Source organism: Cavia porcellus, unplaced genomic scaffold (genome assembly GCF_034190915.1).
Source record: "Cavia porcellus strain 051 isolate PalLab524CR breed Dunkin Hartley unplaced genomic scaffold, mCavPor4.1 scaffold_7, whole genome shotgun sequence".
Classification (NCBI taxonomy): domain Eukaryota; kingdom Metazoa; phylum Chordata; class Mammalia; order Rodentia; family Caviidae; genus Cavia; species Cavia porcellus.
In genome coordinates, this window is record NW_026947490.1 from 30,042,414 (window position 1) to 30,065,645 (window position 23,232).

The 23,232-nt window shown below is 39.9% G+C and overlaps 1 protein-coding gene across 2 annotated transcripts; it reads right to left on the bottom strand.

Annotated features, from left to right (window-relative positions):
- Window positions 1-1,880: 1,880 nt before the first annotated feature.
- LOC100714184 (zinc finger protein 350) lies at window positions 1,881-17,281 on the bottom strand. Of its 2 annotated transcripts, none has more exons than XM_063253247.1 (5): window positions 17,146-17,281; window positions 14,631-14,775; window positions 8,724-8,850; window positions 8,360-8,452; window positions 1,881-5,811 (listed from the first exon to the last, which is right to left on the bottom strand). In XM_063253247.1, the coding sequence occupies exons 2-5, from the start codon at window positions 14,643-14,645 to the stop codon at window positions 4,460-4,462; spliced, it is 1,587 nt and encodes a 528-aa protein (XP_063109317.1). In that variant the 5' UTR covers window positions 14,646-14,775; window positions 17,146-17,281; the 3' UTR covers window positions 1,881-4,459. The 2 variants fall into 2 exon arrangements, with proteins under 2 accessions (XP_063109317.1, XP_013003296.2); XM_013147842.3 differs by having other exon boundaries at window positions 17,025-17,231.
- Window positions 17,282-23,232: the final 5,951 nt, after the last annotated feature.

A 23,232-nucleotide genomic window follows, 5' to 3' on the forward strand; every position in this document is an offset into this window, starting at 1 on the left:
CATGAAAGCAACTACTGAAGCTTCACTATCAGTGAAATAAGCACTGTGGCAGCCTTGGAAGGGCTCAGTTAGCTATGGATCACCCCAAAGGCTTCATCACCTCCAGAGAACTGTTACACTTTAACCTGATGGTTTACTAAAAAGCTCAGTTCTCTTGGTTTTCTCATTTGGACATGCCTGAGAACGTGATCTGAGTCCTGATGGATACGGATTACAAGGTGCCACAGGAACAAAGGGAGTGACGGCAATGCATGGTAACAGGCAGAAGCAGGTGAAGGGTCAGTGGCAGGTAGGAGATTAAAAAGCATGGCATGGAAAAGGGATACAAATGATGCAGGCTAACGTCGGATGATGATGGATCTCAACAGATACAGAATACAGGTGAAGGAGACAGAGCCTGGAAGGAGACAGACAAGGGCAGGAAGAAAAGAATGAATAGAGGAAAATGTAAAGAGATGAGGATATTAAAAGTAAAGGACTACCCAGAGATACAGCTCAGAGGCACAGCACGTCTGGCAAGGGCAAGGTTCTGAGTTCGATTACCAATACCGGGAAAAAAAAAATAGAAAAATGGGTTAAAGAGCCAGCAAGGACACTACAGTGCTATGATTGTAACTGAGAAAAGTTCAACTTCTCCTGCTGCTTGGTAAGGCCAATGGCTGGAGACCAGAGTGACGGTGGAAGAAAATTATTCTGTAGCTGAGGAATGGAGGAGCAGAATCTTTGCTCAAAAACAAGTTCCTAACTCTGGAGATTTGTGGAGTTATAAATATTATGCAGGAAAAATGAGGGGTTAGATGAATAGAGAGGAAGAATATTCATGTCTTTTCTGGGAATAGAAGGAAACCAGGCAGCAACTCAGGTTCCAGATCTTTTACCTCTTTTTATGGTCTGATGTTTCCCCTCAAGACTGTTGGTCAGCATCTTTAGCCCCAAAACTAAGGCTGCAAAACAGATGCACTGTGAATACAGAGATGCCATATTTTTCCTTGTTCCAGCCATCCTATCGGACAATTTCAAGCCAGAGAGAAGAGTTGGTGTTTTCAGCAAAAGTGGATCTCAAGTGCCTGAAAAGTAACCTGGGCAATCAACATCATTATAACATAGCAGAAGTATTATTTTCAGCAATACCAGAGGGAGGATGGCAATGCATTGCCATGATGTGTGACCCCAAGTAAGTGATTTTCAAGTCCAATGAAGCTAGAGGGTTTATTTACCCCTTAGTAACTCATGGGAAAATGTGTGGGGCATACATTTGGTTCATGAAGAACTTGAGCATGCCTATAGTTTCAGCATTGTAGTGTTTAAGTGTTGGGGACCATGGGATACAGGATAATATTTTACTGTAACAAGGGACCTAACTGAGCACACCAGACATCACCTTTGGAAAGCAGCATGAGCATCCCTGCCCATTATCTGACTCCCTATCCCATCTCCATATAGGTACAGAAGCAGTAGCAGGTGATGAGTGATAGTACTCTTTTCCATATGCTAGGCTCTTGCTGGACATAGCCTTTCTGGTACAATGGTCCTGCTCTGCTCACTCTATCTCTTTGTCTTGAAAATGTAAATAGCTCCCTCTGCCTTCTCCATCATCTAATTCAGGGTGCAGCTACAGACAGCTGCCAATGTACACTACCACAATGGGAAGCTTTTTTGTAGCAGTCACTGTGGCCTGGACTTTGGTAACTTTGAAGATCAGTAGCAGTGCGATGGCCCAGGCACAGATTTGCAAATTGTAGCAATGTGCTTTTGCTTGGAGAAGGGGAAGGGAAGGAGGAGCACAGAGGTGATGGTAGTTGCAAGTGCCCATTATCAGGTTTAGAAAATCGCAATTTATAGTTGAAAGTCGTTTTTTTCTTGCATGAATAAAGGTTGAATGTTATCAAATATGTTCATTTATTGACACAATAGTGTGATTTTCTTTATTTTATGTGGTCATATTGTGAATTACAGTGAAGTAACCAAGAGAGTCCCTCTGGCCTTTTATCTGTTTATACCCTTGAAGTCACTGACTGCCCAGCTGCCCATAACTAAAGCCACAATTGTCCAACGACCGAACCCAAAGAAACTCCCAAACATCTCTCATAAAGGACCTTCACCCAGATCTGTGCTCAGAATCAGGCTCATCACATTATGAGCTTCTGGAGACCCTATCAGCTACCACTTCCACTTCCAAAATGGTGTCACTTCCAGTACTCCACGTGGGGGGCTCTCTTCCTGTGGCTATAATCACTGAGCATAAGGGCAGGACTCATTCCTGTTTCTGTTATTTGCAGGCAGGTCCTAGGCACTAACCCTTCAGGGTGTGACCGAATCAAGCAGCCTTAAAGCCTGCTATAAGGCTCTGCACAAGGAGAGCCTTCCTGTACAAGAGAAGGCTCTGTCCTTCCCTTGTACTGCTTTAAAGTCATGAACTTATCCAGGGTCAACATGAAATGGCAAACTTTCTATTCAGTCTAAAGGGCCATGTGGTCCTACCCTCCAGTCCCAGAGGTTTGGGCCTTGGAGGCTGGAGTGTGACTCAGGAATCTACATCCTTTGAAATATTGCATCTTTGAGGTAGAAGCCCAGTCAACCTTTAGAAACCCTACTGAGGTGTTCTATGCTTATGAATATTGATAGCTGCTTAGCACAGCTGGGTGTTACAGTCGGATGACTGCATCTATCTAGAAAACCTCTAGGGGAACAAGGGCACCATCCCTACCTACACACCAGTACCTATTTAGATATACTTCCTGGTATTATACAACCTATTTTACTGTGTCTCAGTCTCACTAAACAGTAAGGTTCATGAGAGATGTTCCTTTGCCTGCTCTCATCTACATATCCCCAGTGTGTAAAATGACTGTTTTATAGTTTTGCTCTATCTGAAAGAGTAAATTATCCAATGACTCAGTGTTCACTGAACTGAGCCAGTCACAGAATAGCAAAGTTTCCATTTATTTCTCTGTAACCAGAATGCCCTGTAATTTGGAAAATACACCGTTATGATACCTAATTAAAAAAATCTGGATAAAGGAAGGCTCATGGCTCCACTCCTGGGACAATGAGAAGGAATGAGGAGAAATTACATCGTGACTCAATAGATCACAGAAGAGCTGGGATATCTGAAAGGGCACGTCTGAAAGATAAGAATGCATCTTCCCCTCTGTTATATGCTCCTCCATTCTTAACACTAACGATCTTATTCTCCTTTGTATTTTTATCCTATAAACCTTCACACTTGCCAGGCAGGTGCATATGCTGCTGAGCTAAATTGCCAGCCCTTGCTCTGCCTCTTTTACATTAAGTCTAATCACACACAAAATGTTTGGGTGAGTTCTATTCTTTAGAAGTATTTCCCCTTCAATAATGAAAAAAAAAAAAGAAACCCATTCTGATTAGCCCCTTCGTTCATACATTCACTTTCCCAATCAATAGCATTTGATCTTCTGTGTGTTTGGAAATATAAAATCTTGCAATCTAGCACTCTTCAAACCTCATGAATGGACATGACAAATGCCCTGTTAACTCAGTGTTGCTGTGTGTGCTGTCCACTTTGGTAACCACTGCTCACATATAGCTACTGTGCACCTGGGATGTGGCTAGTGCAACTTAATAATTGCATTTCTCACTTTTTAGATAAAACTTTAAAAAATTAAGCTGTGAGCATTAAAAAAAAATAGCAACTTTGTGCTGTGAGGTGCTTAAATGTAACTGTAAGCAAATCTTCCTCATCCCTCAAAAATAATATGCTCCTTGAACAATATAAGCCAACAAAAATATCCCTTTGAACTAGTTAATCACATTCATTTCGCCGAATACAGATGTTTACATCCTCAAGTCAGACTGGCTGGAGTGTAATGAACCACTTAAACATGATCCAGCTAACTCAATGCTCTCTCCAAGAGATCTGGACTTTTCATTTTGTTCACCACTATAACCTAAGCTCCTTGAACAGGATTAGGTACAAAGAAAGCACTTGTCAAGTACCTGTTAGACGAACAACTGACCCAATGGAAAGTTTTCATAGGTGCCTTTACATAATGTAAAGTTTAAGTTTACCACACGTTCTGAATCCTTACCCTGGACTGCCAAAACAAAATTGACAAAGCCACGTTCCACATGATACAAGGCCAATCATCTTTTGCCAACCATCTTTCATGTCGTTTTTCATTCACAGCAATATTCCAGATACCAATTTAACCTTGGAATACTTATTTCCTACATTTAAATGAACTCAGACTTCCTTCAGACTCAGAACTCAGACTCACTTAACATGATAGCAATTCCGGTGTATGTATTTGGGGGTGAACATCGCCTGTGTAACAATGCAACATTCAGACAGCATGCATTTATCAGGCTTTCCTGGCCTCTGGATGGATACAGTTTCTCTTAGCATATACTTTGCAGCCATAAAAAGAACTAGAGATTTCTGCTCAATGCTTTTCCACACAGAAAGTATCTCAGCATTTTACTATGGGTTTTCTGGGACATAAAATAAGACATAATTGATGACTGAAGGCACAACCACATTCACTGCATTCATGAAGTTTCTCTCCTGTGTAAATTCTCTGCTGTCGCCTGCAGGCACACATCTGGCTACTGGCGGTCCCACAAGGACAACATTCCTATCTGCTAGAAGCTCACTGATGTTTACTGTAGTCTGTGAGGCCACTGAAGGCACTTGGGTAATCACTGTGCCAACAGGATTTATCTCCTGTATGACACCACCAGTACTTAACGAGCTGTCACTCTCAGGGGGTTTTTTCATGGAATCGCTCTGCTTTTCCCTTGTGTGTATTTTCTTGTGCTTCACCAGGCAAGACATGTATGCAAAAGCTTTCCCGCAGTCATTGCAGCCATAGGGTTTCTCCCCTGTGTGCGTTCTTTGATGAACAATGAGTTTTTGCTTTGTGGTGAAGGCTTTCTCACAATCACTGCACTCAAAGGGTTTCTCTCCTGTGTGAATCCTTTGATGTTTAATGAGACCAGACCTCTGTGAACAGGATTTCCCACATTCACTGCACACAAAGGGAGTCTTCCCGGTATGAAATCTCTGATGTGCTATGAGGCAGGTCTTCTGGATAAAGCCTTTCCCACATTCACTGCATATGTAAGGTTTCTCTCCTGTATGAATTCGCTGATGTACAATGAGATTTCCTTTCTGGATGAAACCCTTCCCACACTCACTGCATATATATTGTTTCTCTCCTGTATGGGTTTTCTGATGTATGTTGAGCCGTGATTTCTTAAGAAAGGCTTTGCCACATTCTGTGCATTCATAAGGTTTTTCTCCTGTATGAGTTCTGTGGTGTTCAGTGAGCATGAACTTTCGGGAGAAGGCTTTTCCACACAGATTACATCGATGTGGCTTCTCTCCAGTATGGATGACCTGGTGGTCAGTGAGCCAAGACTTCTTGATGAAGGCTTTCCCACACTCACTGCATACATGACGTTTCTCTGCTTTTTGAATTTTCTTATGCTTGGGGCTACTGAACTGAGATTTAATGCTGATGAGTTTTTGACTTGTAGGAAATGGAATTTTGGTATGAAATTTCTCACAGTTAGCAGAGACAAAGGAGTTCTCATTTCTAGGGAACTCTGCAAGATTCTTCACTTCATAGCTTTTGCTCTGGTTAACCAAAGTTAAATGTGATTTCATACTTTTTCCATCTATGTTAAATATGTCACAATTTTGTCTCAATAGATGGGTTTTGCTCTGTTGAACATTTTCATATGTATTATGTTCGTGCCACTTCTCCAACCTTTTCACTTTGCTTTCATTTTGTAAATACCTTGGCAAGTCATCGTCAGTTTTCCCGATGTCTACAAAAGAAAACAATATTCTCCATTACCTTTATTTGTAAGTGAGGCATTTTTTAAAAATGCCTTGATGACAGGTATCTCTTTAGTGACAATTCAGTGAGGGGGATATAAATATAATTCTACATTTAATGTTTCTCCCATAGGGGTAGAAAACAATTATATAACCATGAGTTAAGATAGAAACAAGGTTGGATAATTAATAATGAATACATACAGATTAGGGATGCTTTCAAAATAAAGTTTTTCAAAAATATGTAAAGATAATTCACAGTGAGCAGCAGAGCAGAGTTTGGGGAGCCACCTCACCCAAAGGGTTCCACCAATCCTCAGACTCACTAATGTGAACCAGGCCTGGTGCTAGTGTTGTGGATGCAAAAATATATTCCTCAAGTTCATGGAGCCTGCACATAGTTTGGTAAAACCCTTTACAATAGCAGACACAGGGACCAGCTGCAGATTCTAAATGGTGCTTTGAAGGAACACTGGAGGGAGTAATGCAGGAAATGAGCTGAAGACAGCTCACGGAGGGAGTTGCTGTTACAGTTAGCAGGGGGAGCGTGAAGAAAATGAGGAATCAGGGAATATTCTAAGGATCTGGCTTGAGTTACCAGGCAGCAGTGCTATTAAAAATGAAAGCCTATCTTCCTAACGGTTCATCTAACTAAATTCTAATTGCTCAAGGCTCTTCTATTCCTTATCTCTTTCCTTCATTCTGTGCGGCTCTTATCAGTCCAAATTTCTGCCTTTAAACCTGGCCTCTCCCTAATCAACTCGGGCACATCAGAACACAGGATAAAGTTATGCTGGGATGCTAAAAAGCACATCTAACTTAAAGTCCCTCAAAACTTCCCAATCCAGACCTCCTCTACATGTCATCTCCAACACCACAAACAGCAGTTCTACTTTTCTTGTTATTGTTGCCCAACGGGCCAGCATTAGTTTCATCCTGTTTCTTTTTCTCATACTATATTACCTCTATGGTGACTTCCATGTGTGCTCTAAAAATGGATCAGCACCCACTTTTCCCTTCGAATTAACAACCAATTAACTTCTGCATTTTGTAGCTCAAAAGTACCTTATACAAGAGTTCAAATCTTTCCTGACAGAGCAGCCCTGGTCCTGGCACATTCTGCTCTATGATGCTACCTATCTTTCCTCCTCTTAGAACAAAAGCTTTGAAAGCTTGGGGGTCTACTGTTCTACCTCACTGTTGTTGTCTTTCAACATATAGTAGGCTACCAAAAACTAATTTAAAGGAACAAATAAAAAAGTAATCTCATATTTGGAAAATAGTGGGGAGAATTTAGGAAACATGGAAATCTGTGTAAACATGATAAACTATCAAAGAAATATGAAACAATTTCAGTCTCCTAGTATGGATTAACAGAAATCAACATGATTAATAAAGTCAGGACAGGATAGGGAAAGTGACAATGCTAACACAATAGGGTTATCTACAGTGCACTAGAAAAAAGTTCAGAATTAGCAAAAACACAAACGAATCACACTGAAGTAGGTATGAGTTTTGACCTCGTTTAGACTGCACCTGAGAATGATGGGTATCCAAATTATGTTTTCTAGCTAAAAATTCAATAAGAACAGCTCGGTAAAAGAGGTGTGGAGAACATCTGAGTAATACAGTGAGTCCCTGACCTAAGAGTGAGTTCCATTCTGGGATAATTGCTTGTAAGTCAGATTCACTGGATAGCTTACAAAGTGAGTCTCACACAGTATACCTTGGAAAGTTCACTATGCAAATGTCTGTGAGTTGGAGACTTACTGTATTTAGATGTCTAGCACTTGGGACATTCAGAAATACAGGAACATCTAAACTTACAGGGATTTTCTTGGAGAGATGATAATTTTAGCTCCTTACAGATATTACAGACTCTATGATATTGCCTTATTTTAGGTGTCCTCAACTTAGAACAAAGGTTTTGTTGTTTCACTCACTGCTGTTATCATGCAGCACACACTCAACTACTACAAAAGAGTGTTTAAAGGAACAAAGCAAGGAAGTAATCACGTGTGTGGCACATATGTTAGAACATTTTTAATATGTTCCATATTAAGACAGCAAGGCAGACTTGGCATCAAGATCTGTAAGTCACAGAAAATGAAAGTCTGTATTAGGTAACATGAGAGAGGTCTTAGTGTGGGATGCTGCACCAGGAAACAAAGGCTCAACTTATTAGGCTGAAGAAAAGTTTGAAAGGGCACATTTGGGGAACAATGGAGTGAGGAGAGGAGATGCTCAGGAAGCCAAGGTACGCTGAGAGACCGAGCCATCTGGTGTATCATCAGAGCTTGAACCAGTTATATGGTGGAGCATCAAGACATAGCAGTCAGGACATAGGGAAGACTCAAAATTAATGAAAAAGAATCAGATCCCAGAATATAGAAAGTGGTGTATTTTTCTCTGAACTCCTTTAAAGTAAGAGTCTCCCTTAGAGAGAATCAGGTGAAGGCATTGTTTCCACATCCCCAAACCCTTCTCAGCCACCAGGCTCTCTCATTCCCACCTTCCCCAGCCCGTTCTCCCACTCACTGGAAGGGGTTCGGCAGTGGAGCTCATCCTCCACCATCCACGGTTCTCCACACAGCAACCTGGAGAGGGCATCCGGCTTGCTGGCTTGATACCCTGTCCAAGGGAAATGACAGATGTCTCAGTTAGGCTCATCAATCTGGCTGTGATCTGTCAACGTGGGAGAATGTTCTCTTTTAGGAACTACAGAATCTGCAAACTACAAGGATTCTCTCAGAAGAGAGCACATTACACTCTTCCTGGAGGCTGAAGAACAACCACGAATCTACTACTGAAGACACCACAGGTCCTCTAGGGCTTCTAGAAGCTGGGAAAGGAAAGGCCACTGTTGGGCACCCTCTGAGTGACATGGGAGAACTGTCCTCACCCACTGACACCAGGCTGCTGTAGTTCTCCAGCATCACGTCCCGGTACAGGTCCTTCTGAGCAGGGCCCAGGAGCTGCCACTCCTCCCGGGTGAAACTCACGGCCACGTCCTCCAGTGTCAGCAACACCTGAAACAATAATCTTGCTAATGAACTGATTTACTTGTGAGGGTAGGAAAGAAATGATTTATTTTTCTGTCCTTTCTACTCTATAGGTTGCATCTATAAACTTAGTCGCTGTTGTTTCATACCTTGTAGTCATAAAATCCTAAGAAAACATTCTGTAATTGTTCAATTACATTAACTATATTCACACATAAAATCATGAGTCATATAAAGATAGGGAATCTATTCTAAAATATCATTAATTAAACAGTTTCATGTTTGGGCAAGCATAATAACGTGTACTTACACAAACTAAGACAACTACAACCTCACTAAGCAGTATACCCTTACGGGACCACAATGGTATATGCAGTCTGCTGTTGACTGAAACAATGTTTTGCGTGTGTGTAAAGTCTAAGCCTTCCAAATGTCTGACTTATCAGCTTTGTATGAGAGGGGCCCCCAACTCCTTCTTTGAGCTTGATCATTTATTAGAACAGCCCACAGAACTCAGCAATGCTTCCCTTCCCAATGCCAACTCCCTTTATTAGGAACAGTATCATAGAAGAGAAGCTTAGGGTAAAAACTGGGGAAGTGAGGTGAGGATTCCATGTCATTCTCACAGTTTTTTTTTTTGTTTTGTTTTTGTTTTTAACCACTACTAATCCAGATGTTCATTTAGTGCTTTTATGGAGGCTTCCTTCCTTAGGCATGATTCACAAACTCAATTGGCCTTTGGTGATTAAGTCAGTCTCTGGCTCCTCTGTCTTCCTGGGGGTGAGGGTGGGGGTGAAGGCTGTAACTTTTTACTCACAGGGCTGGTTCCCCACACAACTAGCTTCTCTGCCTTAACAGCTTTCCAACAGTTTTTTCACTAAGATGAATTCAAGTTATAAATACCAAAGACCCTTCCATTCTTATGCCTCTGAGCAGTTTCAGAGCCAAGGACAAAAACACAAATATTATAGATATTTCTATTGTTCTTATCACAAAGGAAATTACTATGGTTTTAGGAGCTCTGGTTAGGAGTCTTATGTTGATTCATGTGTCAAGTTGAGAAGTCTGGAAGCTTAACTAAGTAACTTGTATACAGAGATAAGTTATTGTATACAGAATAAGTATAAAGTCTAGGGTATTCAGGACATGCCTTTATCGCTCTTGGATGTTGTTCACTGTGTCAACTTGAGAAGTTTAGAAGTTTAACTAAGCACCTCAGCAGGGGCCAGGGTCTTTGCCTTGTAAATCTCCTGACACTGTGCACAGGAGGGCACTGAGGTATTGTGAGTGTTACACTCACCCAGGGTGCGTGGCGTGCTTACACTATAAGGGAGGAAAAGAGGCTCACTCTCCTCCTCTCCTTTTTGATCTTCCTGCTTTTGCTGTCTTCTCCACTTTGAACTGTTACCCCTGTGCCATGCCACCCTGCCTTGGAGCTAGCTGATTATGGACTGACACCTCCACAAACTGAGCTAACTAAGCCTTTCCTGTCGTAACTGTGGGTGCTGGGTATTTTGTCTCAGCAACGAGAGAAACAGGAGCCACAGTCAAAGACCAAACTATTTCTTGTATCACAATATGGTACACCTGGGTGTGGTAATGCATGGCTGTAATCCGAACACTTGGAAGGTTGAGGCAAGAGGATCTCTGTGATTTCAAGGCCAGCCTGAACTACACAGTGAGATCCTGTCTCAAACAAACAAATCCTGATATGATTCAGTGGCCCAGCACTAATACTTTTAAACATTATTCTTCACACCCATAAAATGGTAGAGTTAATTACTCTGGACAGCAGTCAGAAATGTCCATTAAATATAAAATTAGTGCATTGATCGAGTGACTTCTCTGGAGCTACCTTCAAAAACACTGATACACCTTTGCCAAAAGCCATTAGCAAGGACATGCTCTGCTGCCCAGCGTGTAATAAGAAAGTCACCTAAATGCTCAACAAAAGGACAACAGTAAAACTATGGCATCCACACCATTTAGACAGCAGTTCAGCAGTTCAGCAGTTCAAAACAGCTCAAGATCAAGCTCAGAGGTAAAAAGGTTCAATACCACTCAGATAGAATGGGTTCCACCTTAATCTAAAAACTAAAGGAGCTAGAGGAATCCAAAATATACAAAGCATCCTGAGAAACGGAAAGGGGAGGAGGAATTGCCTAAAAAAGGAAGGCAGAGGACATTGTTAATAGTGTATCAGGATTTAAAAGCCACATTAGTGTTATCGCTCTGTTTAGTTTGATTTTATTTTGTTCCGGTCTGTCTACTCATATGAGATTTGAGGGCACAGACAGCTATTCCAAAAATAGCAGGATATACTACAGTAACTATCCTTAATTTCCTATTAACTTAAACTGAAGCCCTGTATTACATACATTGTCTCACTATGACTGATTTTACTTGAAGCTGGTTTGTTAGACTGCTGTTTTGTCTTGACTGATTTTATTTGAATTTGGTACGCTTGATAGTATCAAGTCTAAGAGTAGAGGCAACAACTCAAGATGACAAGATACCCATTCCGGTTTGATTATTAACTGCTTTTAAAGTACTACAATGTCTCCAGTGTTGTGTTTTTATTAAAATTGCTATGTAATGCTATGTTCAATTATATTATGTCTGATGATGTAGACAATTCTATTGAAAATAACAAGAGAAAGCATAGTAACTACTGTCGATCACATAATATTGTGGTTTTATATGTCTTTTTCGTTCATGTTTTTCTAGGACTTTGTTTTGTTGTCTTGTTTTGATCTGTTTTTCTCTATAATACAGAAAGGATAGATATACATGTACAGATTCACACATGGAGAATTTCTAAACAGTTTACGGGAACAGATTATATAATACACAATGTAATGAACAAATACTCTGAAGAAGCTTACACAGTAAGTTCAAAGTCAGCCTGAATTACATAGCAAGACTCTGTCTCAAACAAAATAAAGCAAAGCAAAGCAAAACGAAATGAAACCAAAAAAGAAATTAGGTGGGCATGTAATAACACCTAACAAAAATTCAGGCTCTTTAAAGGGAAAAAAAGCACAAAGATGTTAGTACGCTGATTCCTTTGAAAATAACAACAAAACAGTAATAAGAAATTATAGTTCCACTGAAAACACTGTAAAGCGTACCTAGTTCTTTCAAGGGAAGGATCATATATGAGTATATGGGTGTTCCACTTCATCCATGATGGTTAAGTTTTCCTATTTTTTTTATGTTAACTCTATGTTTTTGTTTATATATGTACCTTTTTCTTTTACAGTTAATGACAGATTAGCATATACCATCATAAGAAATAATACAGAGGGTAAGGAGTGTAGTTCTGTGATAAAAGTGTTTTCCTATCATGCATGAGGCCCTGGGTTCAATCCCTAGCACTGAAGAAAAAAAATAAGAAAAAATAAAGAAAGAAAATAAATAATTCAGGGACAATATATATGCCTTTCACCCAGTTTCTCACAAAGGCAATATCTTGCCTAATTAAAGGACAATAACATAATCAGGAAACTAGCCTTGATACAATCCTTACTCAGGTTTTCTACATTACACACTCATTTATATGCATTTTTGTGCAGCTTTATCCTACATGAAGCTCCATGTGGCTGTGAGCATAATCAGTACACAAAACAGTTCCAGCACAAGGGCCTTCTTTCATTATATTTAAAGCCATAGCCATATACCTCCAATCCTCCCTACCAAAATCCCTGGCCACCACTAATATGTGTAACTTTCAACAGTTTAAAACTGGGCATGCAGTGAATACCAATAATCCCGGCTACTTAGGAGGCTGAGGTATGAGGACTATAAGTTCCAGGCTAGGCTGGGCAACTTACTGAGATCTTGTCTCCAAATGAAAAAAGGGTTTGCAATATATAGTTCAGTGGTAGAATGCGTGCCCAGCATGTGTGAGGCCCTGAGACTCATCTCCAAAAAAAAAGTTACAGGATGCATGATGCCATTTAGGTACCATTCCTGAGAGGACAGGATTATAGATGGAGACTATACAAAAGTTACTGTCATTTCTCCAGAAAAAAAGAATATAGATGTATGATCCTTTTCATTTTTCAGATAAAATACTCAGATCTCTCCAAACCTCTAGTGGTGAAAAACCTATTTTAGTTTTTCAGGTAACACTATGAACTGATAGACATTTACAATTAATGTTTCCTAATAAACTGCAGTCATTGACTTTTGGATGCTCAAAAATACCATCTAAGGCCAATGTAGAGTTCCTTCAAACAGGCTTCTATTTTATTTTAATGCCTTTTTGAGACAAGGTCTCACAATGCAATTCAGATTGGCCTTGAGCTCACTTTGTAGCCCAGCCTGGTCTTGAACTTGCAACGATCCTCCTGCCTCAGCCTCCTGAGTGCTTGGATTAGGCTTCCAGTTTACGTTTCTCTGTTCTATGGAATGTGATTTTATTCATGCAAAAAAAAAGCCATATTGGATTTATGTCCATATATATATATATATATAGAGAGAGAGAGAGAGAGAGAGACAGAGACAGAGAGAGAGAGAGATCTAAATGTAGATAATGACAAAAAGTAGGGGTTACCAACCATTTCCAGAAGTGGGATAGGAAGGAAGTGTATGAATAAGAAAATTTATTTCTGCCATGTGTATTTTGTTATTTTACTGGGGCATAATCACAGACAGCCTACGTGGTTTCTAAGGTCCAGCTCCTGGAAATCAGTTTCAAAACTTTAACCTCCACTTGAAGAGATCAGAGCCATGGTTTACAGTCCAATTCCCCACTACAGATCATGGTTTTAGACTGCCCAATAGCTGAAGCTTGCAGGCTAACAAAGACTTTTCAATCAGACAGGACACTGACGGCCTAGAGGTCTCTCTGTAGTATCTTGAGGTAAAGGCTCTATATACTCTTCTTTACATAAGGTCAGCTCTTCACGACCCAACATAATAGGATGTTGAATTCTCTATCACGAAATGAAGGTTTAAAGCAAATCCTATGAATTCCAACAACCCAATCCCTTATCAAATGACAGCACAGCACCTTCATCTCCCTACATCCAAGTCCATATTCAAACACCAGCTCAGTTATCTGCTCACAGACAATCATTTCGCAATCCTTCCACTTTCCTGGGATGTTTAGGGTTTTTTCCCTGCATAAATCCAGATTGTGACAGGCTGAAGTCTATGTGCTTTAGCCCCTATATTTACTTGGTCTGCTCCACAGAGATGAAGGAGGAATCCACAAAGAAACAGCCACAGGAAACCTCCTGTATTTATAGAATGCTGCTCTTCAGGACTCCACTCACATTACCTCTAGGAAGATCAAGACAAGAAAGTTCGCAAGACCAAAGTGCCATGAAATACTGGCATCTCCTGCAGGAAATGACCTACAGTATTTTCTCAGAACCAGTGCATAGCATGTAGATTACAATTCTTTGGAGGGGTTGGCTGTCAGAGAAATCACATGCAAGCTGACAGCTCATATTACCAGTCATCTATGTCCCATTATTTGTAATTTACTGTAAATCCTATGAACAACCGTTCCTTATTCTACCATACCGGAAGACTGACTTAAAGACAGAAGTGACAGCATATATTTTTAGTCCCACCTGCTCTGGAGGCTGGAGATGGAGGATCACTTGAGCCCAGGAGTCCAAGGGCAGCCTGGGGAACATGGCAGGATTCCAGTCTCAAAATGCAACACAAAGCAAAAGCTAAAGATACAGTTTCTTTCTTTCTTTCTAGACCCTGCCTTTTTGAAATGCAAACTTTTCAGAATAATGGGAACAAAGAAAAGGAAAGACTGTAAAACAAATCCAAAGTTAAGTTACCTTGGCCTGGATCATTGTCTTCTTTTTTCAGAAAGTTGCTGACCACTTGGATGCTGTCTTGGTGTCTTCTGCTCGAATGCAGATACCCAAATCTTGTAAATTCCTCTTCCTTTATATGATGCTTGTGCTCCTGAGAAGTCAGGACCTGCGAGTTGGGAACAAAATTTAGTTTGGTATGTGTTTTCTGGGCCACGTACTGTCACTGTTCCTAAGCAGCATTCATTTGAACACAATGTTCTCAATACCACTAACTAGTGCTGGTTACAGTGCCCTAACGAATTATGTATCTCTTGCCAGTTAAGCCACAGGGCCTTCAAGGAGCAGATGTATGCCTTTTGCTCTGTAAAGTGTAGCTGGGATGACTACAAGGGAACATGGGAAATGAGTCCCAGCATAGTATCATGCCTAAGGCACAGGATACTTCAGATATATGAGTTGGGTTGGGGAAGAAAGTGGAACCCCAGTTAATGACATACACGAAAATCATTTGGGGCGCAATGGTCAACCTCAATTGGATAGGAAAAACAGTAAAACTTTAAGGAAATAGTATAAAAGGCTCTCTCAATGTTATTGGAATACAAAAAACTATTTTAAGCACTCTACGTAAAGCAAATGATATTGTACTAGAGAAACTATAGTAGTTTGGCATCATCTATTTTGACTTGAAATTATATACACCTATGATATAGTAATTTCTCTCTGAGATCTATATGTTAAATATGCTCCCCCCAATAATGGTATATTTGTACCAAACTAGGACATTTACAAAAATGTTCATAGCTGCATTATGTATAAAAATTCAGGCTGTAAGCAACAGAGATGTAATTAACAGGAAAAACTGCTATGTATCAAATAATGGAATGAGACAGAAAAACTTGACTAATTATAAAGAAACATCTAGGAGTACTTGATACAGATAGAAGAACAGTATTGTTGGAAAAAGTGAAGAGAACACTACTTGAATGATGGCAGTGGTCTATTTCTTTATGTGACAGGATTGCTTATATATATATATATATATATATATATATATATAATGTTTTCTCATTATTAAACTGTACATGTTTTTAAAATGTAAATTCAAAAGAAGTGAGATTTCAACAATACCCAATACTTGTTATCTTTAAGGAATCATAAAATATATAGATTTAGAGACAGATCAAATGAGAAATGATGCAAAAAAAAAAAAGAACATAAGGAATAAGAGATATGAGTCAGCTATTGTTTTTGTTTCGAAAGAACACTACCAACGTTTTACGTCATTAACTTTGAAATCCTGGTTGAACTCATAATTTTATGATCCTATCTTCAGGAGAGATGTTAACTCCAAGCAGTAAAGCTAGTGAATTTTATGGATGGGTAACAAAACAAGGAAGTTCTCTACCATTTTATTTTTTGTTTCAGATTGTTGAGCAAATGCATTACAAGAATAACTATAAATATTACAAATGAGACAGAAAATTAAGGTTATTTTCAGATATCATTGTTGACATAGAAAAAAGATTCAAGGAACAACCTACTTAAGAGAAAGTGCTCCCCAGAAACTCCCAGGTAAATTTCACATATTATATTGTTGGCTACATTTGCACCGTATATGCACCTAAGCTCAATTCTGTGCAAACGCTATCGCTGCCAATGGGAACTGGAATTGCTATCACTGGCTAAGACCCATCAACATCCGATTTGGATCCCCTGGCTAGAAGGATACATAAGCAAACGCAGCAAAATCTGTTAGCAAAGCAGAACGTGTCTATGTGTGCAGGGCGCCGCAGGAAAGCAAAGTTAAGAGGTGAGCGCAGCGGTTGGTAAACGTTTGCTGTAAGGAGACAAATGTTACATATTTTCAACTTTCCAGGATTCGGGGTTTCTGTTTCAAAGAAACAGAACTATGCCTCTGCAGCTCGAAAGCAACCTTAGACAATAAACAATCGGATGAGTCGGCTGAACTGCTCTCTGATCTGCAGTAATCCGCTCCCGGATTTAAAACTGTAGATACCCGATTTACAGTTCATACCGGTGCTGCACGGCCTTCAGTTTGAATCACTGAAGCTGCAGGCTCAAGCCAGCGATCAGTCAAGAGTGTTTGGTGTACCAGGGGTTGGCCCTCACAAGGCTTTATGGCCAGTCCCTGGCCTCATACCTCTTTATTAATCTTAAATGTGGACCCGATCCTCCCGCGTGGTGACAATGTTCCAGACCCAGCAACGCTGAGCCTCAAACTGAAGCCAAAACATGAAACACACACCGTTGTGCACCCTAGGAATCACCTCCACTCCTTATGAAGCACATCCCTAGAGGTCCTGAGAGTCAGGGCACTGTCGCTGGTCTCTGCAAACCCTTACACCCCGCCCGGACCCCACAGGGATCCCAACCACAGACCTGCGAGTCACTTACAGTATGGTACCTGCCGAACGCCCCTGCCATCTCCATGGATCCACGCTGCTCCGTTTCCACGGACCGCCCTCATCCTGCACTGAGACAAAAGTAACTTGCAGAAATAAAGCCACACACTGACCTGATTTCTCCCTAGACCCATAAGGATCTAGACGTTGCACTTCCGCGAAAGGCAGGTGTATAATCAGATCCCCTTTCCAAAACTAGAGTCGGCGTACGGCGGCCTAGAAGGGCCTAAATTACTTGAAAGCAGTTTCACAAGACTTCCGGTTACCACCCTATTAGCTAATATGGCTGTGGCCACAAGGGGGCGGCCATGTTTGACTAGTGAGGTCAGGTGTAGATTTCTGAGAATGTAGCCAAGGATGGAGAGGCCAATGAAACTGTCTCATGTGCTGGCCCCTCAACACTTGCAAATACCCGTTAGATTTTCAGAGACTCGAGCTTGCCAAGGTAAATATGAGGTGGCTACATTGAGAACCGAGAGAAGTAGTATTTCCACATATATTTATTATATACTTTGTTTAAAAAAAAAGTTTACCAAGTAGGAGCTCAGACATCTGCAAAGCAGAGTATCACACCTGGAAAGGGAAAAAGTCATATTTGGCAGTGAAATGCTGTCCAAAAACCAATAACAACAGCGAAGACCAAAAACAAACAAACCCTGAAAACTTAACAACATCCAATGTTTAAACTCACTAAATGGTGCCTGTGCAATTTCCAGCCTTCTCACATTCCAATACAAACAAGTCTTGGTATCTCCCAAAAAACATTGACTTCGACCTTTGCAGGGAAACTCCCTAGTGGTTGATCCTCTTCTCCCTAAACCAGACCATTCCACTTTGTGCATGCCATCTAAATCACAAACTTGACCTAGAAACAGCATTCACTGATACTCTTCTTCCTTTTGGTTTTCAATCACCTAGTTGCACAAAGACTGAATATACAGACCCTAAACCTTGATCATGACCCCTCAGTCAATCTGTACAGGTTGTGCATTGTCCATAGACAACCAAAGGCCCTGCCCACTCTTTAGTGACTGGCTCTGACTAAAGCTACATACTGTTTGCATGAGATTTGTATAATTACCTACTGATGTATATTCATGTCAGTGTTTATTGTATTACAAACCTTAAATGTCTAATACAATAAACTTAATGGCTATAGATAATGTCTAATACAATAAACTTAATGGCCTTTACTAATTCTCTCAGTTGTACAAGATGGTGAATTTCTGGGTCTGAGCTTGATTGGCCTGGGCTGGATGGCTGGTGTTTGATCAAATGTCTAGCCCTCAACAGAATGGAAAAGGCCACACTGTGTGGGATATTCATATGTGAATTCCCCTCCATGGGTCAAGCCTGCCCCTTCTTCAAGATCCACTCCTGGAATCATACTTGAAGGATTCTACAGGCTTCTGGATTCCACCAGCCCAAGGGGAGCCCACATTGGAAGCCCATCTGGTTTCAGGCTCCATTATTGCAGCCCATCCCTAGACATTGCCTGGAATGCCAAGAAAGGTACAAGGGTACCTAACACAGTCCCAGAGTGAGGTTCTGAAGTTGCCTCCTGGCTGTGGATGCCTAGGGTAAGATGGCCAGTCACTTCCTACAGTCACTGTGGTGTTGCTGAAGGAAGCCAACATGACAGCAAGGCATTAGGCAGCATTATGAAATGGAAATATCTTTTTTTTTTGGTCTTTTTCCTTTTTATTGGTACTGGGGATCAAACTCACGATTGCCTGCTTGCAAGGCAGGCGCTTAGGCCGCTGAGCTAAATCCCCAGCCCCGAAATGCAAATATCTTGGGGATGCTCCATTGCCTTCTGTGCTTCCTTGAAACAGATGACCATCCACACTACTCAGAGGCCAAAGCAAGGAGAGACAGCCATGCCCAGAGGCCATTGTATGAGAGAACCACGGCAGCTCAGGGACCAGAATTCTGCTATCTGCTACAGAAACCACTCATGGAACTGGAAAGACTTAGGAAAACTGAATGGGTGAGATTTCTAGATTCTCTTGTGTGGATAAAGACACCAACAGCTCAGAATCTTAGGCAGGTATGAGGATGGGGAAAAATGGACAGATCTGCTCTGGGTAGGATATGTGGCCAGTTCTAGGAATGCCGTCCTGTGTTATTACAGCCAGGCTGATCTCTTAGAGGATTACAGATTGTAATGGGTTGTGTAGTAAGTTCAGGGCCAGCCTGATCTAGATAGCAAGACCTTGTATCAAAAGCAAAACCAAAACAAAACAAACAAGAAGTATGAACAGGTTAATTTTAGCAGGGAACCCCAGAATATGGGAGGACAGTACACCTTAGGAGTTAAAGACATACCAGATAACAAAGGGCTACATTCATTTATGGATGTTTCTTGTTCCACAATCAAGTTTTATTCCTACAACTGGGTTACTAAATGAATTGATTGCTAAATGAGGAATCATAAATGGCTTGTACATTACAATGTTTAGAACTAAGAAATTGTCAAAGAAACTCCAACTTGATGACTTTTATTTGTGTCTTACATGAAGTACTGTAGTGTATAACATCATAAAACTATAGTAGTGTACACACAGTAAAACCAGCAAAAATTACAGTGCTGTATAAGCAAGGTGTATGTTACACACACACACACACACACACACACACACACACACACGCATAAAGTCTTTGAACCAGGCACAATGGCACATGCCTGTAATTTCAGCACTTGGAAGGCTGAGGTAGGAGGATTGCCATGAGACTACACTATAAAATGAGACCCTGCCTCAAAAAATAAATAAATAAGAAAGACAGAAAAGAAAATGACATTGAGGCTCTATAAAAAAGATACATAGAACTATTCAAAAACGATGGTTTATAAGTCCAAGTGGCAGACTGTTGATTTGAACAGCCCGCTTCGGTCATAAGTCTGAACAGTCATTAAACAAGTAGGTCATTAACCAAGGAATATCTGTATTTGATAAATATCTTTTGAATGATAGTTATATATATCTGTGCTCATGTCTAAAATATACCGATATAGTCATTTATTCATAGACATTTAGTTTTAGTTGTGAAAAAAAAGAATTAATAGGGAAGAAAATAAATAAAGGATGTAATTAGAGTTTGTGAAGTATGGTTAGAGGAGCAATGGAGATTTAGAAGGCGGAGGAAATCAGGACACAGGTAAAGAAAGAACTGAAGTTCACCAGTAGTTTCCATGGGGAGTGTAGAAAGAGGGTAAATGAAAATGAAGATTCAAAGATTATTCCAAAAATTGCATAGCTTTAGTCACGGATGAGGAAGAGAAGGGAAGGCTTATTGATGAAATAAATATGACTTAAGTCTCGAGTGAAGAGAAAATGGAGTATAAAACATAAAATGTGAAATTTCAGATGATTACTATGCATCCAAGTAAAAACATGAAGAAATTGTCTGGATATAAACATGTTGAAAAACATCATAACTGGTATTAGCACTGTGGATTTCATCCACATACGCACTTATTCTAAGGTTATAAAGTCATATTTAACAACATAGAACAAATGAAGGCATAGGCACAGGACCTAGAATTTATTCTTTCAACACGTAGAGTATTACAATCTGTTAAGCCCACCAAAAGAAACAGAACCATGACTAGGTGTTACATTTGGAGACCTGTACATGGTCCAAACACCCAGAGTGATGAGTGAGGATGTGAGATCCACTTGAAAATTGTGAACACCAGAGGTTAAATATTTTCATCATCACCATCATCCAAAAAGCACCAATCTCAAGTTTTTGGTTGTTTAGAATGCTAGGCATCAAATCTGGAGCCTTAAACATGCATTATACTGATCTATTCCCTCCCTGTACCTCTAACCCCAAGTTAGAAGAAAGATTCTATACTCAAGACTAAAACCAGTGACCTAGCTAGATCACACTCTTCTATATTCCTAGAGAAAGAAGGAATAATGTTGTGCAGTGAAGTATTTTCAGCTTGGGTTATTCCATCCTTGCATATTCCAGAGAAGGGACTGGCCTTGACTAGTTCTTGGAGACAAGCCCTGAGTCCCCAGAATACAAATTTTTATAGCAACACAATTTGTAATAGACAAATCTTGGAGGAAGCACATATGTCCATCAACAGATGAGTGTGCAAAGAATCTTTCCAAGGAGTCACAGCTAAATCCTCATAGTAAATAATCTAAAGAACCCACTGTGGTGGCCTCCTGTGGGTTCCACGGAGAGGCAGAAGACAGGAGACTGGCAGGGGCAGTGTGCTGGGATTCGTTGAAGGAGGGGCATGTTGTCCTCGGCTTTGGGGCAAAAATATCAGTCACTGGAAACTGTGTGGGGAGAAGCTAAATCTGGAGATTGATCACATGTGCAGGAATAAAGCAAGGGTAGCCCTAAGAACATGGAGCATCGAGGTGTGCCACTTGAACAAGTTGTTCTAGCTCTGAATCTTCAAGGAAGCCTGAGGCGAGCCCAGCAAACAGGTTGCTAGGCACAGGGATTTCAATTGACAGTAGCCTCCTGAGTGTATAAATAAACTCACTTCAGCCACTGGGCATCTTTTTCTCTCCTACCAATAGCGGGGCCCCACCTCACATCAGCTTTTGTATCTTGACTCTCATTTTCCTTTGTCCTCCACCATCTTGCCTCCAGGGTTTTAGGAGCTGTACCCTGTGCAGCATTTCTGTGCAAAGATTAAAGGTTAATATCAAATATGAATGAAAACATTCTGAGCTGTGAAAAATAGATGCACAAATACAGATGCACAAATCACAATTTAACCCTAAAAATTTAGCCATATGCAAGCTGATTTCCTCAGTACCAGACTGACTCACTGCTTGGAAGCACAAAGTTTCACAAACTAACATTACAAGGAGTAAAACATAGAGCTTTAATGAAATTACTGAGAAATACTACTCTGCTATTTTGTTATGCACAAAGCACCAAAGGTAATAATATAGTCAGATGGAAGATAAATTACTACTGCTTTCTAGTAACTTACTCAACAATTGTTAATACATGAATTAGTTCAATGCATCAGCAAGTAGGATGATTGGTGAAATATATTAAAACACAAGAGACATAAGTATAATAAATCTAGAGAATCTAAAATCTTGATTACTTTAATGATCATTGAAATCATAGGGAAATGAACATCTACAACTCAGCAGGAGTAAATGATAAGCATGTAAATAATATTACAATTAAACGTGTACAAGGGTTGAGTAGATTATTTTTAATAATAAAAACACAACTATTTTATGTTTGTGGGCTATTTTGGAGAACATTCCATGTATAGGTAATAAGAATATGTGCTCTGATGTTTTCAGGTGAAACACTCTGTAGACATCTATCAAGTCCATTTGTTGAGAAACTGGGTTTAAGCCTAATATTTCTTTGTTGATTTTTTTGTCTAGCTGATCTATCTGTTTGTGAGAGTGGGGTATTAAGATCCTCCACTACAATTGTGTTAGGGATTACTTGGTTTTTCATGTCCATTAGTATTTATTTTATGTGGTTTGGTGAATAAATATTGGTGATTGCTATCTCTTCTTGAAGTTTTCCCTTAACAAATACAAAACATGTTGAAGAAAATATAGAGGAATTGAAATCACTCCATGCCTGCTATCTGACCATAGCAAAATTAAATGGGAAATCAATGACAAAGGAAATCACAAAAACTACATAACACTTGAAAATTAAGCAACATTCTTCAAAACAACCAATGGGTCACTGAGGAAACTAAAGATGAAACTTAACACTATACACAATTAAATGCTAATGCTGATACAACATACCAAAGTTTATGCAATGCAATGCAAACAGTCCTACAAGGGAAATGTATAGCGACGGACTCAGCACCAGAAAAACAGAACCAACTCAAATAAACAACTTAATATTGAACCTCAAACTTCTGGAAAAACAAGAACAAATAAATTCAAATTTTGTACAAGGGAGCAAATTATAAAGGTAAGAGCAGAAATGAATGCAATTGAGAGTAAGAAAACAATACAATGAATTGATATCATGATTCTTTGAAAGAACAAATAAAAATGAGAAATCATTACTATCATCTTGTTTTGAAATCCTATATCACTATTGGTTTTTTGTTGCCTTTTTGCTTTGTTGTTGTATTTTTGTTTGTTTGCTTCTTGATAGTTTCTCTTTAAAATAAAAAAAAAAAACAAAAAAGAAGAAAGAAACAACACAAGTTCAAGCAATTAGGAATG